Source organism: Juglans regia, chromosome 11, assembly GCF_001411555.2.
Source record: "Juglans regia cultivar Chandler chromosome 11, Walnut 2.0, whole genome shotgun sequence".
In the NCBI taxonomy this organism is placed as follows: Eukaryota; Viridiplantae; Streptophyta; class Magnoliopsida; order Fagales; family Juglandaceae; genus Juglans; species Juglans regia.
In genome coordinates, this window is record NC_049911.1 from 15,374,783 (window position 1) to 15,393,669 (window position 18,887).

Genomic DNA, 18,887 nt, shown 5'->3' on the forward strand with positions numbered 1-18,887 from the left:
ATGAAATGAGATTGACCGACTCCGATTGCTTTATCAGATGCCGATGGTGAGATTGTGTGATTCTGTTTGGGGAAGTTGAGATTTGTCCAGAATTAGGTCTAAGTTCAAATCAGCAGTTCGGGTTTTGGTTTTGGGGAATTGGGATTTAGGGTAGGAAAAGAATGGGTCTATAATTGGATTCGGCATGTTTTGTGATTCTTTTTAAAAAATTGGATTCAGCATGTTTTGTTGTTCTTTTTTTAAAAAAATGTGGATGGTGTCTCATCAGTTGGAGTGTGGTGTGTGGTAAACAGGAACAAACATACAATATCTGTCAAATTCTTAAAGAACAAATATACTGTAAAATTATTCTTTAATAAGTGCTGACCTTTTTATTAGTATCCCAAATCCAAAAAATATGAAATATTGTCTAGGGGTTGTAAGCTCAATTTAGAGAAGGCTTAAGATAACTTTTTTTTAATCGGTAAATAAGAATTTTTTAAAAAAAATGTGAAGCCAAGTACACGGGACATACACAAGAACAACACCTCCTATGCATGTGTCTAAAGATACAAGGAAATCATGTACGTTCATGCTATTAAAGAAGGCTTACGATAACTTTAATTGGGGTCTCTGTGGTACTTGCTGAGAAGATGTGATTTAAGGGATAAGTAGTGTGAGTGTATGGTATATTGTATTTCCACTTTGAGATTCTCGATCTTGATTAAAATTAAAACCCCGAGTTTTTTCAATATCTCGCCGAATCTGTGTCAAAGTGATCCTTTACCCCTGTTGCTATTTGTGGTGGTCATGGAAGCCCTAAGCAAAATATTATATGCAACAGTGGACAAGGGATTCTTATCATGCTTCTCAATGGGACAAAGGCACATAGATGAATTGCTCATCTCCTTTCCACGGATGACCCAAAGCATTTACAATATTTGTCGTGCTTGTTTCTATGATTTGAAGCTAACCACCGGTTGATGATATGGAAGACATTGGGCATTGGTAACCATCCTTGGATGTAGAATGGTATCTTCACCCATAAAGAATTTAGGTCTTCCCTGGGGGGTTCTTACAACACAGACAAAGTGGGATGGTGTTATAGCGAAAACAAGGTGATCAGCTGAAAGGAAATGTATATATTCGTCAAAAGAGGGTATGGTTCAGCTCAATCAAGAGAACTCTCTAACATACCCACATATGTTTTGTCCCTCTTTCCAATCCCAGTTGCTGTGGAGAAGTGCATTGGGAAGATTTAGAGGGACTTCCTATTGGGTAGTGTGGAGGGTGAGCCTAATTATCATCACCTAGCCAAATGGTCAATGATATATGTGCTTTGATATCTTCTGGTGGTTTGGGGCTCAAAAACTTTATTCTGTTTATTTGGGCATTAATGGATAAATGGTTATGGCAATATGCAACGAAAAGCAGATCTCTACAGCAATTAGTGGTAGAATTAAGTATGGGAGCATGTGAGGTGGATGGTACTCTAATAAGGTCAATGGGACTTTCAAAGTAGGGGTGTCGAAAAACATTCGTCAAGGATGGGGAGAATTTTCTAGGTCCATCAAATATAAGATGGGGGACAAATCCGAAATTATCTTCTAGCATGATGTGCGGTATGAATCAGGCCCAAAAGGAAATCTATTCAAAACTCTTTGAAATCTCTTCTTGCAGGAAGACAACAGGATTAATCCCCCATGTGTCAGGACCTAACCACGGTTTTTTCCTTTTAGGTATAAAAAATTACCATGTCATGCTTTTTATTATTCAACAAAACGAGGATTTTTTTTATTGGCACCGAGTGTCCAGGAACAGCATCCTGACTAATTATTCAACGAAACGAGGATTAATCCCCAATGTGTCAGGACCTTAATCATGGTTTTATTATGTTGGGTCTCTTACCTAGCGTATGGTTTATGCTTTAGTAGCATTCCAAACCCTACAGCAAGGGGGGTGTTACAGTTATATCCGAGTTTAATATTTCAGCACCAAAACTTTTTTCAACAACTTCATCCCCGGACCAATTCCTAGATATACCAAAAAATTGTGCACTTTTGCAGTGCCCCTTTATAGAATGCACCAAGTAAGAATCACAAGTGACATATTCTAGGCTCCAGTACCATTGTCACATTTTTCTGTTTTTAACTATTAGAAACTGCCTGCAGGAGTACAGCGTATTTCTGCTCCATTCTTCACATGGTGGTGAAAATGAAATAAGCCATCTATCCTAGAAAACCAATCAGAAAACGCTCAAGTTGAATTATCTAATCATGCTAAATACTTCATTTCCGGGTAAAGAAGTCACAAGTAGAAATTTATATCAAGGATTCCAAAGGAATGTCTATTATGTAGTCCAATGGAAAACAACCAAAATGTCAAAATAGGAAAATATTTTCATCAAGCATCTAAAATATACCTTACACAAATTTCCCACATCAGCGGAAAGAATGCCAATGATGTCGAAACCAAGCGCTTGAAAACATTTAACAAGTCTCTGAAACAAAATGAAATGAGTCAATTAACATTGAGTAGCATATCATACTGGTTGACATTGAGTATGTTCAGACATGCAACTATCTACAATCAAACATGAAAGCATGCCATATGTATATTTTATATCTGCAAAAGAAAAAAATATATGAAAATAGCAATTGCTACCATAATACAGGCAATATGCCAATAATAGACATGCAAGAAGTAGATATGAGCATATCAACAAAGCTTTTTAGAGGTTTGCCATGAGTTTGGAGGTTTTCCTTGAGCTATGTGGCAGTGATCTTTAGGAGATGTTTGGATTCGAAAATGACTTGAAATAAGCTGAGATGAGTTGAGATGGATTGTAAATAGTAATGAGATGAGTTGTGAATAGTAGTGAGATTTGTGAGTTAAAGTTGCTGAATAGTAAAGAATAGTAGTGAGATGAGCTGAGATGACTTACGAATTCAAACAAACCTAAAGAACCTCAAAATTCACAAGACTTTACCACTCAACAAATAAAAGGCACTTTTGTGCCTCTTACACCAGATGAGACATATCACATATCAAACCTGTCATCTCCCGAAATTTTCACAGTGGCCAGCCATGTCTTTTTTGTTAATTCGAAGTCATATGCATTTTAGCATTGTTTCCTGAACTCATTATTTCATTTTCCAAATATGGTTGTGTAAAATAATCTTTTGACTTTACTGCTATTAAATAAAAAAAATATGCTCAAGCAAAGAAAAAAGACCACTAAACAGAAATTAAACAGAATACAAGGTCCATGTTAATTAATAAAGAAAACATTTACCCTCCAAACTGTATCTCGCTTTGCAGTGCCAACCACACATGGATGATGTGAGCAGAATATAATTCGCATGGATGAACTTGGGGCAGCAGCTAGAGCTGTTGATGATATTAGAACTAAAGCCTTCACCAAGACCTCCACTGATGGAAGGAAGGGAACTTGAGGGTCCAACGAATTCTCCGTGTCACTACACACATAAAAAAGTTAGATGCCTTCACAACATCACAGACCAGTATTAACAAATAATTAATTACATGCACAACCTAGTATTGTTTTAAACAATCAGAATACATCAGCATTTGATTGCAAGCTATGCTTGAGCACATTGCTTTTCCACTACTTCGACATAAATATGTATATTGAAGTGGGCATATGTATAAATATATGCATGTCCTTACCAAAAATATATATATGTACCTACATGTCATGTATACATCGTAATAGCAAAGGTGTTAAAAGAATCATCGAAACAAAAATTATACCTGAAATAAAATTGTGCATATGCATTTAGATGTGTGCATTTTAACTTAATGGAGGAAAGGAAAATAAAAGTTTAGAATGACAAAACTAAGCAATCTTAAAAGAGTCATTGAATATAAATGTACCTTGTCTTTGAACTACAAAGTCTCTCCCCAACTAGAGAAAGAAAAATTGAAAATTCAAGTAAAAGATCATCAGATAATTGTGGTGCAGCAGTAATTATCTTTCTCGTAGCGTTGCAAGCAATTCTCCGTATGTCCCAATTTGGATGACATATCAAAAAGATTATCAACTGCACCATTCAACAATCAATAAGTAATCTTCCTAGTCAAGAAAAATATCCATGTAGTACCTACCACACACCAATTTACCTGTAATAGTGATCTGACTGAAAAGGTGGCCACCACTCTGCAGTACGAACAACATATATCCATTGAGAAAACCCACTTGAAAGTTTTCTAAGACACTACACAGACAATAATAACGGAGGCTTTGCAACAAAAATGAATTCAAACCTGTCAAAATGGCCCACCAGCAAAACTTCAAGAAGATCAATACATGCCACGCAATCCTCAGTGGAGAACTTTGAGGCCTGTGTAGCACATCTAAGCATTAAAATAACCAAGAAAAACCTAGATTAGATATCAATAAAATCAAAGAGTCTGCAAATAGCTACCAATGAAACTGGTACAAGTGAGGGTTCATTTTGAGATATCAAAGACCAGATCTTTTCCTTTGCGACGGTCTCCTCTGAGAAAAGGAGTAGAAGTTAATCAAATTAATGATTTACAAATGAAAATCGGTAATAGAAATGCAGAGGCGGTTGCATGTATAAGTTCATGGCTCAAGTTGTAGCAACAAGGATAATAGTAGGAAACACTATAAACCTGCTCTGATATCAACAGCTGCAATTTTCCCCACTAAGAGCAAAGCATATATACCATCCAAACGCTGTACAGCCTTACTAAAACCAGTTTTAACAAGTTGGACCAGAGGACCCAATAAAGATGATACCTGAAATGTTTAATTTAAAAGCATCAAAATGATGAATGCAATGGCCTCGCCTAGAATCAATCAACAAAAACATGTTAGGATAAAATTAGTAAGACAACTTACTTGTAAAACATTAGCATCATTTCTGCATATGACTCGGAGACAACGAAGATGTCCCCTCCTCAAAGCTTCCTTCTCCTTGAGCCCAGAAGCAATAAAGGAAACTACATCTGGCTGAACAGCAGATCGTGCTGCCCAAGAAGCTACAGCCAACAAAATTGCAAGCTTGACCTCTTCATTTCCTAAGCATTAGAACATTGTATAAAGGATCAGCCACGTGAAAAAAAAAATTCCAAACTTTCAAAAGGGAGAAGCAAATTGACAATTGGAAAGCAAGAAAGCATATATGAAAAGTTTATGATGCCCACCGGTATATAAAAGACAAAAAGATAAACATCAGTACATTTGAAAAGGAAAAAAAAAAGAAAAGACAAAAAAAATTACCATCATCCTTGTAATAGGACAGAAGGAAGACGCAAATGGAACTTGATAGGCTGTACAAGTATTTCCCCTCAGGAGCATTAGACAATTCCTGAAGTGCATTGATCATGCCAATTCTCTGGTAAGGATACGCAAGTCTGCCTTCTGAGCCTGTTTAAATTTGAAGCATGAACATTTGAAGTAAAATGCACATTCAGTTATTGACCTTCCTAAATACATCCTCTTACAGCAACCATTATAATTACTTAAAATCACAAAAGAAATGATTTGACAGCAAATATAAATAAATACAATCAGACCTCCAATTACAGCTTTGACAGCATTGAACATTGCTTCAAAAATGTCTGGATTACTAGACTTTCGGCTCAAGCACCTGACTATCGCTAATGCCGCAACCCTTCTCCCTTCATCTGCATGCCGAGCTTGTGGTAAAACCACAGAAAGAATTTCGGTGGCATACCTACTCAAATCAAGGTTGACTGACTCCAAAAGAATTGAAACAGACTCCAACACAATCTCGGGATTGCGTTTCAGCATTTTTACAGAAGATGGAACCACGATACTTTGAAAATCTTCATGGGGCATACGTTTAAAAAGTAAACAAAAAGCCTCACTGAGAAACTTTGTCGGTTTTTCTCTAGCATTTAGCACTGCCTTAACATATATATCAAGAAATATTGGCTACATAAAACAAGAAGAAATCATGTCAACATTCGGGCAGAAGAAACAGTATACCAGCATTTCCATCAAATACATGATACATAACGAAAAATAAACTTAACTGACCTTGCACTCCTCAAACAAAGAAGGTGACATGCTTGAGAACTCTAGTAATAACCATATTAATTCAGGACTATCTTTGCACAGAATCCGCCCATCCTTAAATTCTTCAACATATGCTTTAAAAATGTCAGGAGACTGAAAAAAAAATGGCCACATGAAAAATGCTTAAAAATCAAATGTTAACGGTAACAGCAGGACAACCTTCTCAATAATCAGTAAAAGTTAAATGGCCTAAACCTGAGAAAATAGATTCAAAAATGTTTGCTTGCAAGCCCTTCGCACACGGAAAGATCTTTGTACAACAATATGAAGTAAAGATGCTTGCGCTGCAGCTACCCTACATAATGCATTCTTTGAAACTGTCGCAAACTGACTCTTGCTTAAGAGGAGGCATGACCACCTGAGAAGTCTATAGCAACCCACATGGGATTGGAACTTTTCCTGCCTGTCCATTACCTGGACAAGTGCTGCTGCAAAATTCTTCATGAACAATAAGTCACCAAGAGCTTTTTCAATCACATCATCAACAGCTTTCCTTGATCCGTGATCATCATAGATTGACAATGTTCTAAACAATATATCAACCAGAAGTGATGCAAGCTCTGCACTCATCTCTGCAAAAGAACGATGATAGATATATTTTAAATGCGTACATACATAAGTCTATACATGTGTGTGACTGTGTAAATATATTTACATGCATCAAAATAGCATCAATCTAGTCACACCACTGCTTTTACTTGCAGGCTGCCTAGTAGTGTTTTGGGGCATGAATATTCACAAAATGGTCCAAGTTAACAAAAGGTGAACTGAACTTTCTTTAATTCTAGCTACGACAGAATCACCATTAAGGTCATTCTACAAATGCTATGGGAAAAATCACCACATTAATTGGGACTCCTAGCTACATATGACACGGAGATGTGGTTTAGGGCAAAAGTAGTGCAGGCGGTTAGCTCTATGTATTGCCATGATGCGCTACTCAATCTTGGTGAATGGCTACCCCTCGGGTTTCTTTGCAACTCACAGGTTGTGACAAGGGCCCCTTTTGTCTACCCTATTGTTGTTGTCAATATTTGCCCTTAGCAAGATTATTTCAACACCGGAAGACGATGACAATCTCTCAAGATTGTTAGTAGGAACATGTAATGCCCCAATAGAAAGCCGAAACCACATGGCCTATACTTCAAAATGACTAGTCAATGATACAATTGGAGCCCCATTAGAATCTTATAAAGAGCAAGAACTCCTCCTTCCCAAACAATGTGGGATCTCATTCACCACCTACCCTTATCATTATCATATGGGGTATCACACAACATGGAATGTGCAACTTCTTGCATTACATCCACTTTTCGCAAGCAACACATTGAATTTTGTGTGGCAAATCCATAATACGTAAGCTATGTATGTTGCATTTTCTTTGTTTAGAAGTTCTTTCAGATTTGAAGATTAACTTGGCCAAGTCACAGTCGCTACTAGTTGGCAATGTAGATGATGTTAATAGTTCGGCTCATATCCTGTCTGGTGTCAGCTTTGTCGATCAAGTACTTAGACATACCATGGGAGCTAAGGCAAAGGCGATTTGGGATGGTATTTTGGAGATTTGGAAAATCAATTGGGGGGTTGGATGATAGGGGAATATAGCAACCTTGACCAAACCAAGAGTACTATCTCTAAAAACTCTTTATATTTTTTTTTCCTCTCCGTACGTGAAAATCCCCGATAGTAATCCCCCGTCCAGAATGGTGGCGATGGCCACTTGACAGTGTCACAGAGAAAGGTTGGAAGGTAGTGAAAAGTTTTGAGTTTGGGTTCAGACACTATCCAATAGTTTTCAAGAGCTTTGGAGGATTGTTTGAAGATTGGACGTAAGGAGTTTTACACTGCTCATTGGGAAGGAGGTAGAGGCATCGCACAGCGGTGCTCAAATTCCCGTGGCTTCTACATGGCTCTAGTGGAGTATGGTGGGGGAGGTCGTTGGAATTTCATTTTCATACATGGGGATAGAGATGGAGTGGGGTGGAGAAAGCTTGCGGCGGAGCTACAGGCTACTGGTAGAGAAGGCAGGCAGAACTTCCTCACATCGCTGCCTCAGTCGTATAGGGAGGCCTTGGAGTCACCTCGAGACGTGCGAAGATCAGATATGGCAAATCTGCTAAGGTCAGATGGCGTTCCTCTTTCGGCAGGTGCTCAATATAGTGAGGGAGCTGTCAAAGTAATGGTTGGGCAGAAAGAGAAAATGGTGCTAAAGGAGCTGCACAAAATGCAAGGGAATTTGAAGGAGATGTATGATAAAGTACAAAGGTTGATACGATGCGTTGAAGGAAAAGTGGAAGGGGGTCTAGGTGTGGGTTCGGGTTGTGGCCCTGTATTGCACAAATACAGAGTATTGGTAAGGGCCGTTTGGGTGGGCCTGAAGGCAAAGCCCAGTGCACGGTCCAATCCAAAGGAAAGGAAATACTAATGGGCTGGGGAAATGGGCTTCAGCCCACAAGGAGGCCTGCGTCCCAGACGGGTCTTTCCTGGAGGAAAAAGCCGCAACTTGTAGGTGGCCCATCGGCGAGCAGACGCGGGCCATCATCGCCAGCGAAGACCCAGACTACCTTGCCGAAGGTCACAGTAGTGTCGGTGGAAGCTTTGCCATCGGCAATAGCATCATCAGAGCTTGGAGGCGCAGAGTTGGGTAGCTTTGTCACCGTTGTAGTCCCCAATGCTTTGGGACCTGCACATAAAGGTCTATGGTGGCTGCCAGTGTTTCTCTAACGACATTCGCGCCGTTTAGCTTGCCGGAGAGTGTAGAAGCAGTCGACGGAGAATTTTTTTTTCCTTGGCTGGGTAGTCGCAGACAATACAGTCAGCATCTGGAGAAGTTTTTTGCTCCAAACAGTGGTGTCCTAGCACCATTATCTTTAATGGAATCTGGAGAAGCAGGTCTTGACAAGAAAAAAAAGGAGCTTTCTGTGAAGGGGACAGAAGGGGTGGATATGAAGCTAGTTATCTGTGAAGGGAAGTGCATCGATGGGGGAGATGCCGAACCTATACGTATGCTCCCTCCTAGTCCCAACTCAGAGAGGTTTATTTTGGATCGGTGTTCAAGAAAGTGGAGGAGATGCAAGCCTGCGCCGGGGTGTCTTGTATAGGCTTTGAAGAGCAGTTCAGGGATCTTCTTGTGGCCATTGAAGATGGTCGATTGAAGTCCGCCATTAAGAGAGATAGGGAACTTAAAAGGCTTAAATTCTCTATAAATTATGAAGTGAAAGAGGGGAGTGGCGGAAGGGATATAATGAAAGGGAGGGGAGTTACCATTTCCATGAAACCTAAGATCCTCTCTTGAAACGTGCGGGGGCTTGATGATTGCAATAAGCGCCTTAGCATAAAATCTTTATTGCGAATGTGGAAGGTTGATATGGTGTGGTTTCAATAAACAAAATTGAGGTTCGTCGATAGAAAACTTATTCACAGCTTGTGGGGGTGTTCGTATGTGGGTTGGTCTTACTTGGCTTCGATGCGTCTAGTGGTGTCCTCTTAATATGGGATAAAAGAGTGGTGGAGGCAGGCGGTAAAGGAGTGTGTTGGGACTTTTTCGGTGGCTAATCTTTTTAAAAATATAGTAGATGGGTGGGAATGGGCTTATGTAGGCATTTACGGGCCTAATTTGGATAGAGAGAGCAGAAGGCTTTGAGAAGAGTTGGTGGGCTTATATTGTTTATAGGACGTGTCGTGGTGTATAGGTGGGGATTTCAACATCATTCACTTTCCTAGTGAGCAATCAGGGAATTCTCGCAACTCTATAGCCATAGAGGAGTTCTCTGAGTTTATGTTTGATTTGGACCTTATGGATCTTCCCCATGTTGGGGGTGAGTTCACATGGTCCAATAGCAGGGGTTGGTCGAGATTGGATAGGTTTCTTATTTCTCTTTCTTGGGAAGCCCACTTTCCGGTGTTGTGTCAGAAGAGGCTGGCTCAGGTTTGCTCGAATCATTTTCCTCTTTTGTTAGATTGTGGTAGCATTCATAGGGGTTGCCAATATTTCAAGTTTGAAAATATGTGGTTAGCAGTGGACGGTTTTGCTGAGAAAGTTCGTTCTTGGTGGTCTTCTTATCAACTCACAGGTACCCCTAGCTTCATTCTTGCAGGTAAGTTTAAGGCTTTAAAGCAAGATTTAAATTGGAAGTTTTTGGTAGCATTGGCAACCAAAAGACTACTCTAATGGAGGAGTTACAAGAGTTAGAGGGGCAGGTATTGATGGGAGACACTTACGAAGAGGTATTGTTGAGGAAGAGTGCGGTGGTGATTGAATTGGATAAGGTATTGTTGATGGAGGAGACCTCGTGGCAAAGAAAATCCAAGGCTCTTTGGTTAAAAGAAGGGGATAAATGTACGAAGTTCTTTCATAGAATGGCTACTCCACATAGGCGCAATAACACTATTGAGTCAATCAAGACAGGTAATCAAGTTCTCTCCCCCCCCCCCCCCCTGAATTAGAGAACTACATTGTGAATTATTATGAGAACTTGCTCATGGAGCCGACTTGCTGGAGGCCGAAGCTTGAAAATTTGCCTTTTGAGTCTATTGATATGCAAAGTGCGAGCTGGTTAGAAAGACCTTTTGAAGAAGATGAGGTACATAAGGTCATAAAAAGTATGGCTAAAGACAAAGCACCTGAGCCGGATGGGGCAATGGAAGTCGAAGATTTCCGCCCTATAAGCCTGGTGAGTGAGGTTTACAAAATTATTTTGAAAGTTTTTACTAATTGATTAAGCTTGGTAATGGAGCAAACTATTTCAAAACCCCGAATGCCTTCGTTCAGGGGAGGCAGATACTTAATTCAGTTCTTATTGCCAATGAGCGTTTGGATCATAGGTTGAAGGAGGGCTCACTAGGCATTCTATGCAAGCTTGATATGGAGAAAGAATATGATCATGTAAATTGGGATTTTCTCCTATACTAACTTGGGAGGTGTGGCTTTGGTGATAGGTGGATTTCATAGATTCGACATTGTGTTACTACTACTCGTTTCTCAGTGTTAGTTAATGGTACCCCTGAGGGTTTTTTTTAACAGTTCCCGTGGTTTGAGGCAAGGGAACCCGTTGTCTCCTTTTCTTTTCATTATTGTTAAGGAGAGACTTGGCCGGATGGGGAAGGCAGCCATTGAGGGTGGTTTTTTAACTGGTTTTCGGTGGGTAATGGTACTAATGGCTCTATCATGACCTCACATATTTTATTTGCAAATGAGACACTTATCTTTTGTGAAGCGGAGTTGGGCCAAATTCAAGCTTTATGTGCACTCTTGTTGTGCTTCGAAGCGGTGTCAGGGCTTAAGGTACACCTTGGTAAAACTGAGAATGGTGGCGGTGGGTGTGGTGCCTCGAATCAGTAGCCTAGCAGATCTCTTGGGGTGTAAAGTGTCTTCTTTGCCTATGAAATATTTGGGCCTCCCCTTGGGGACAACTTTTAAAGCTAAAGCTATTTGGGACGGGGTCATTGAGAAAGAGAAAAGATTGGCTAGGTGGAAACAGCTGTATCTATCGAAAGGGAGACGACTCACACTAATAATCACTTTACCTAATCTCACGACCTATTTCTTATCTCTATTTCCGTTGCCTGCTTGGGCGACGAATAGGATCGAGAAGTTATTTCGGGCTTTCCTATGGGGTGGTCTGGGGGAGGAAAACAAATTCCATCTTGTTGATTGAAATAAAATTTGCTCCCCAATCTCAAGTGGAGGATTGGGTGTGCGCAATTTGAGGACCTTCAATAAAGCGTTATTGGGGAAATGGTTATGAAGGCATCACTTGGAGGAGGAGTCATTGTGGAAGGAAGTTGTTGACTCTAGACACGGAGGTGCTTGGAGTGGTTGGTGTACCAATGTAATGAGGGGAATATGGTGTGGGTTTGTGGAGATATATTAGGGGAGGCTGGCAATGTTTCAAAAACAATATCCATTTTGTGGTTGGACAGGGCGCTAGAATCAGGTTTTGGCAAGATGTTTGGTGTGGAGAGCGCTCCTTGGAGAGGGCCTTCCCAGCTCTCTATAGTATTGCAGCTAATAGGGAGGCTTCGGTGGCGGATTTGCTTGTGTTTGCCCATGGTTCTCATCAGTGGAATATCCTATTCACAGGGAGAAACCATAACTGGGAATTGTCTACCGTTTCAGAATTTTTCAGATTGATATACTCCTCAGGAAGTATAACGGCACAAGGTGATAGGATACAATGGAGGTCCAGTGGCAACAAGAAGTTCACAGTGAAGGCATATTGTAAAATACTAGCTTCGTAAGGTAATGTATCTCTCCCGTGGAAAAGCATATGGAGGTCTCACATACCGTCCAAAGTGGCTTTCTTTGTGTGGACTGCGGCTCTTGGGAATATTCTAACCATAGACAACTTAAGGAAAAGGGGTCTCATTGTGATGGATTGATGTTATCTGTGCAAAAAAATGGAGAATCAATAGACCATCTATTATTGCATTGTGAGGTGACAAGAGAGTTGTGGAATGGGATATTTAGTAGAGTGGATGTCGCTTGGGTTATGTCGTCAAAGGTGGCTAACCTGCTTGCTTGCTGGAAGGGTATCCAAGGCTGTCCCCAGGTGGCAGCAGCAGCATGGAAGATGATCTTGTTGTGCATTATGTGGTGTACTTGGATGAAAAGAAATGCGCGGTGCTTCAAAGATAGGGAAAGAACAATGGCAGAGCTTTAGAATTTTTTTCTACACACTTTACTCCTATGGTTTTCAGCCAATTGTCCTTAATGGAAACAATGTGCATGATTTCTTATCTTTAATTTAGCGCTTTTAGTACGTATTTAGGCGTTTTCTTTTGTATAATCCCTATGTACATAGGCTATGCCTAATTTCATTCATATCAATGAAACTTACTTCTTACTTATTAAAAAAATGTCCTTATTTCCTCTCCCTATAGTAGTTGTCAAGCGCATTGAGATGTTACAAAAGGGTATATTATTGGGGGAGGAGAAAAAATCAACTTTATGAATTCGCCCAAAGTGAGCTTGGTTTCCAATTTCCATAGGCAACCTAAGTATTAGAAGAATGGTTGCAATCAACAAAGCATGACTAAGGGAAGGGCTTGGCATTATGCTAAAGATAAAGGAAGCCTTTGGAGGGAGGCGATAAAGATGAAGTATTGCAGCAAGTGGGGATGATTGAGTGCCAGTTAGGTGAACAAAAGCTACAGGATGGGGTTGGAAGAACATACAAAGAGAATGGAGCCAAGGTCAAGTTATGGGACAATGTATGATGTGGAAATTAGCCTCTTAAAAGCACATTCCCAAGTGTACTCACCATTTCTCTTTTTTTCTTTTTATAAGTTAGGTTCATCTCCTGCATACTTCCTGTCATCCTGTGTACTTGGACCTTGCCTAATCACGTGGTTTAATAAATTCTTTTTACTTATAAAAAAAAAGTAATAATCATTTTTTTTTAATCAATAAACAAACTTTTATTGATCAAAATTCTTTTTATAAGTAATAATCATTTCATTTAAAATAGCTATAGGTGGATCTCCTCGCATGTCTAATAAATCCCATACATTCTCTCCATACAATTTCTCTCATCTTCTCTACTACTTGTTTCCCACGTTTAGCATTTTTCTGGACATTATTAGGAGGAGTAATTTTTTAAGGATGGAATGCTCGAAATGATTATTACTTATAAAAAGAATTTCGATCAATAAAAGTTTGTTTACCGATCCAAAAAACAATTATTACTTATAAAAAGAAAAAAATAAATGGTGAATATATCTGGGAATGTGCCTTTAAGAGGCTAATCTACACAGCATACATTTATAATAGCTATAGGTGTCGATCTCCTCGCATGTCTAATAAATCCCATACATTTTCTCTCCATACATTTTCTCTCATCTTCTCTACTACTTGTTTCTGATGTTTAGCATTTTTCGAGACATTATTAGTAGTAGTAATATTTTAAGGATGGAATGCTCAAAGGTAGTCCTCATTGAGACAAAGTTATTTGAGATTTCATTTACAGGAACTTGTACAAATACCAGCCATTTCAGTGTGTTTCGATTAATCCGGTCGATTTTTGGCGTTTCAGCCGATATGTTGATTTCGGTCCAGCACAATAAATCAGGGGCTAGAGTCAGGAATATTTTGTAATTACAGTGAAATGGCAAGGGCAAGGAAGTCTCATATGTCTATAAATAGCTCACTTGAGATCGTTAAAAACAAGTACACTACACATCGACTACAAGTTTTACAACATTCATTCATCAAAAGTTATCTCTCTTCTCTAAGCATTGAGTTGTATTGTTTTCATTTCACTCATTAAGGAGTGTTCTCTGATAACCTACCCATTATCAGCTTTTGTATCAGTGAAAGGGTGTGTATAACTCTTGTGCGTGTAATAGGAGTTCTACACAGAGAATAGTTTAATCACCACTTGCAAGGTGATTATAAGTGTATAAGGTGTTCTACACGGATTCTTTAAAGCAGTATTGCTCAAAAGTATAATAGATTTCTATCTCTACCTGAAAGAGGTAGAATAGTGAATTTGAAAATCTTCAAGGGATAGCTTAAGGCGAGGACGTAGGCAGTGGGGCTTAAGCTCATTAAAATACTGAGTTTACATCTCTCTTATCCTTTTTTTTTTATAGGTAAGAGTAAGTTTTATTGATATAAGAATAGAAACAAAGTACCCAAGAGTATACAAACAGAACATGAAACCTAATTAAATCTAGGTATTAGTGAGAGATACAAGCAGGTCATGGAAAGTATCCGTATTACAAATAATTGGCCGAAGCCCAAGAAAAACATCTCTCTTACCCTTACTCTTTTTTTTTTTTTTACTGTTACTTAGTATCTTATTCACATTTTACATTGTGTAGTTGAATTATAATTGTTAATTTTTTAAAACAACCCAATTCACCCCCCTTCTTGGGTTAGTCATCTGGGCAACAATGTGCTTGATTATGGGTAGGCATGTAGGCTTAGCTTTTGCAAACCAAGACTTAGAACTACTATTTATCCTAGAGGAAGGGGTGTTACAGGTTGAATCCTTGCTTTCCTCCTATACTAGGTTGTATCATCTTTTACCACATTGTGATATGGTTTTTCTTTTACATATAAAAAAAAAAATTGTAACATAGCTAGCATTATATGGCAACCTATCTATAATTTGTTTAAGTTGAGCGATGCCTAAAAATGTGGTAGATCTTTCAGCATCCACAAGGAATAGTTTAGGAGCCTGCATGGAGACACATTGTGGAAGATGATCCCAATATACTTGATGTGGTGTTTATGGAGGGAAAGGAATGACCGAAGTTTCAAAGATGCCACAGACTTCAAACTTTTCTTCTCCAATACAATATTCCACTAAAGGACAACCAACCTATGTCACTACAACTTCACTTTTTTGGATTTTCTTGCTCTTTTTTCCTTCCCAATCTAGGTGTACTTGTCGTATACCCCCATGTACTTCGATTCTCTCTCTCTCTTTCTCTCTCTCTCTCTGTTAATCATCAATAAACTCATCCTTTTTTTTGCTAGGCAACGTTTTAGGGACATTAGATCCCTCCACCCCACCCCACCCCCACCCCAATGTACAGCGGATTTTTTTTATCAATAAACAAGAATTTTTATGGATGATAAAGATAGGCATGGCCAAGTATACAAGACATAAAAACCCCAGTAGGAAGGGTTTGAGCCCTCCATCTTAGAGTCTCGTGGTCCCTAAGGACCAGAGTGGATGCCAATTTGCCCACAGGCCATTGGCCATTAATAAAATCATCTTACTTATCAAAATAATACCCTCCTCATAAACACTCTAATTCCATTTCAAATTTGAAATGGACAGTATTTTATCTATAAACACATTGTGTCATAGACAAACTAGATTTCACCAAGTTTGTATAACCATGTCATTGGCACATGACATAGCTACACATGTCTGCTTACTTTGTAATGTTAGCATATTCATTTACCAAAGTTTGATCATCTGTTTGCGTGCATAAGAGGCATGGACCATATAACAGTTTTGAAAATAGATACATAAAATGAATACAGATATGAAAACTTTTAAATGGACATGCAAAACCATCACGTGATTGGCGGATTCTAAAGCCTATAAGTTGTGAATCCTTCCCTAAACAAGGGCAAATCCCAAGTTGCATGATGTTGCCTGCTCAAAGTAGCCAACAAACCTATTGCAAACAGTCAGCAATGAGACATTATAACCTTGCAGAGAACAATACACAATGGACGAGGATGGTATAGGTCAATGGCACATGCACGCGCAAAAATGTATATATACATGCATTATGCATGTGTTTGTGGGTCACACTGCTTGGAATGAGATTGAAAAGGTAAAGAAGTTAGAACCAAATTGGGACACTATAACACTTACCTTTTTTTTTTAATAAGTAAATAAGTAGCTTTATTGAATAGAATGAAACTAGACAAGGCCCAAGCACACAGGAAGTATACAAAGTGAGACACCTAATTACATTCTAGAGAGCTGAAAAGAAGATAGAAACTCATGGACATTCCCACCCTTCAATAAAATAGCAGAAAACCACTGTAAAAGATAGAATACAAAAAAATTCCAGATTTTCCCCACTGTACGCTCCTTGTTACTAAAAAACTATAACACTTTCCTAGAAACTCGTTCTACCATTTTCTACAATAACAAAGAAAGTCACTTCAAAATGAAAATGCGACAACCAGCCAAGCAATACAGAAGTGAAAATGAAACAAAAACCAAAATTGCATTTGAAAACTAGAAATATAATCCAAAGAATAATTAGGTGACTGACCTGAATTGCCTAGAATTCTGGGGATTTCGTCACGGAAGATCAGGACTCGGTTCTTGGTGGACGGAGTGGAGACTGACCCAACAATGGAAACAAGCGAATCAAATGAATTCGCAGCCATCGTGAAGCAGGTAGACCCAGATTAAGGATCCGAGGGAGGTTATGGAGCTTAAGGTGGCTGGCTGGTTAGGGTTTTAGGAGCAGCCAAGTCTCTTCAGTGTGAGAAAGAGTCAATCTCCTTGATCTTGATCTTCTCCCTCTCCATTCCTCCAAAATAAAAATAAATAAATTAACCCAACTTACCCAAGCCAGTTTCAACATGCTTAGATTTTCGCCAAATATCAAAAATCCATTACGAGCCAAGACACAAAACCTTGAAGCCCAGCCGCAGCGGCGGGCTGTGACAAACAGGGATTTGAGAGAAAGAAAACAGAGAGACAGAAGAGAGAGAGACCAAGGGAGGAACTTACTGGCCTGGTGGCTCACAGCGGCAGCAGGGCTTGTGGTGTAGGCGCCGTGGAGTGCGATAGAGGCGTGACGCCGGCGGAATAGAAAACAGAGAAATACGGCAGTGGCGTTCGACGGCGGAGGAGTTTGACGAACGGTGTCGGAAAGAGCGGCCTAATCACGGGAAAAGGGAGGGAAACCGAGTTAGAAGTATAGAGAGAGCACAACAGAGAGAGAGAGAGGAAGGCTTACCGGTGCGGTGGAGCACGGTGGCGGCGTGCAACCTGTGCGTGGAGCGGCAGCAGCGGAGAGATGTGAGAGATGAGAGAGAATCAGAGACAAAAACGGACACAGATAGAGAAGGACGGACGAGAGAGAGACAGTCGAACGAGAGACTTACCGGCCGGTGGCGTGCGTCGGCGTAGTGCAAACAAGAGTGAGAATCGAAAAGAGGAGAGTAAACAGACTGTCGCAGACGGAGAGGGGTGTATCCGGGGGCTGGGAAGGAGAAAGAGATGAAATAAACCATTAAACCCTATGGATCAAAACGGTGCGTTTTAGATCTTGGGTCTTGGCCCAAACTATTCAACAGCTATTTTAAAGAGAACAAAAAGCTAGGCAATATGGCCCATTTTTTATGGCGCATAGGAGATGTTTAAACAATGAGATAAAATAAAAATTTTAAAAATAATATTAAATAATTTATAAATAATAATAAAATAATTTAAATACGAGTATTATCCACATCTAATAGGACAGGGCGGGGTAGGGACACCATTGAGTAGAGACACCATTGGTGTCAATTCTCACCATTAGAAGATGAGAGAGTCAGTAGATGAATGGTGCTTACCATGTGAAAGACACTTGCTATCGAGAGAGAGTCAACCAAAAATGTTTTCAGCCAAGCAAAATCATAGAGGAAAATGAAAATGCACACACCTGAGTCGACAGGAAGTAGCAAGGACACAAAAACACAAGTTTTTCGACATAGGAACAAAGAGAAAATGTTGAAGAGGAAAGAGTAGCGTGACGGAGAGAAGACTGAGAAGCTCGGGCCAAGAAAAAGAAAATTCCCAAGATAGTTTGGACTGGACTTTTTTTCAATAGAATATTAATTTGGTCTATGTATAATAACAAGCCAGATATGATTGTTGAGTGCTTGTTATTGTAACTTAAAACCATAAAATTCTTCATTTGGCTAATTCAATGCATGTATTTTTGGGACAAATAAGGTAAATATTTGACTTCACTGTCATTTAGCTAATTTAATGTCAGTACTCTAAGAATCGAAATCAGTTTGGCATCAATTCTCATATTTTGAGAATCATTTTGAACCGAACCGGATCAATGTATATGTAATATAAAATTTTAATCTTAAATATAAATATAAATATTATGTTATTAATATAAACTTGCTTTCGAGGAGAATAAGCATTAGAAGAATTGACTCTTGAGTCTCAACTTATATAGTGTCATACTCGCAAACAATAAACTGAAAAAGTCGAACTAGACTAAACCGAAAACGAAAAAACCAAAAGTTTAGGTTTGAGTGAAGAATCGGTTTGTATCAATCCTTAACTTTTCAAAATCTGTGTATATCAACATAGATAAATATAGAAATCGA

The 18,887-nt window shown here is 39.3% G+C and overlaps 1 protein-coding gene across 1 annotated transcript in view; it reads right to left on the reverse strand.

Annotated features, from left to right (window-relative positions):
- The window catches only part of LOC108995775 (protein ILITYHIA), a 59,497-nt gene extending 41,737 nt beyond the window's left edge, over positions 1-17,760 (reverse strand). Inside the window, exons 1-16 of the mRNA XM_035682842.1 lie at positions 17,664-17,760; positions 17,516-17,547; positions 17,287-17,437; positions 16,820-17,083; positions 6,266-6,642; positions 6,032-6,163; positions 5,545-5,926; positions 5,249-5,395; positions 4,868-5,046; positions 4,639-4,765; positions 4,428-4,501; positions 4,267-4,343; positions 4,123-4,159; positions 3,877-4,043; positions 3,275-3,458; positions 2,402-2,479 (exon numbers count right to left, since the gene is read on the reverse strand). Coding sequence (XP_035538735.1) covers positions 2,402-2,479; positions 3,275-3,458; positions 3,877-4,043; positions 4,123-4,159; positions 4,267-4,343; positions 4,428-4,501; positions 4,639-4,765; positions 4,868-5,046; positions 5,249-5,395; positions 5,545-5,926; positions 6,032-6,163; positions 6,266-6,642; positions 16,820-16,937 — 2,079 coding nt within the window. The 5' untranslated portion in view covers positions 16,938-17,083; positions 17,287-17,437; positions 17,516-17,547; positions 17,664-17,760. The remainder of the gene's footprint in view (positions 1-2,401; positions 2,480-3,274; positions 3,459-3,876; positions 4,044-4,122; positions 4,160-4,266; positions 4,344-4,427; positions 4,502-4,638; positions 4,766-4,867; positions 5,047-5,248; positions 5,396-5,544; positions 5,927-6,031; positions 6,164-6,265; positions 6,643-16,819; positions 17,084-17,286; positions 17,438-17,515; positions 17,548-17,663) is intronic.
- Between the last annotated feature and the right edge of the window lie 1,127 nt (positions 17,761-18,887).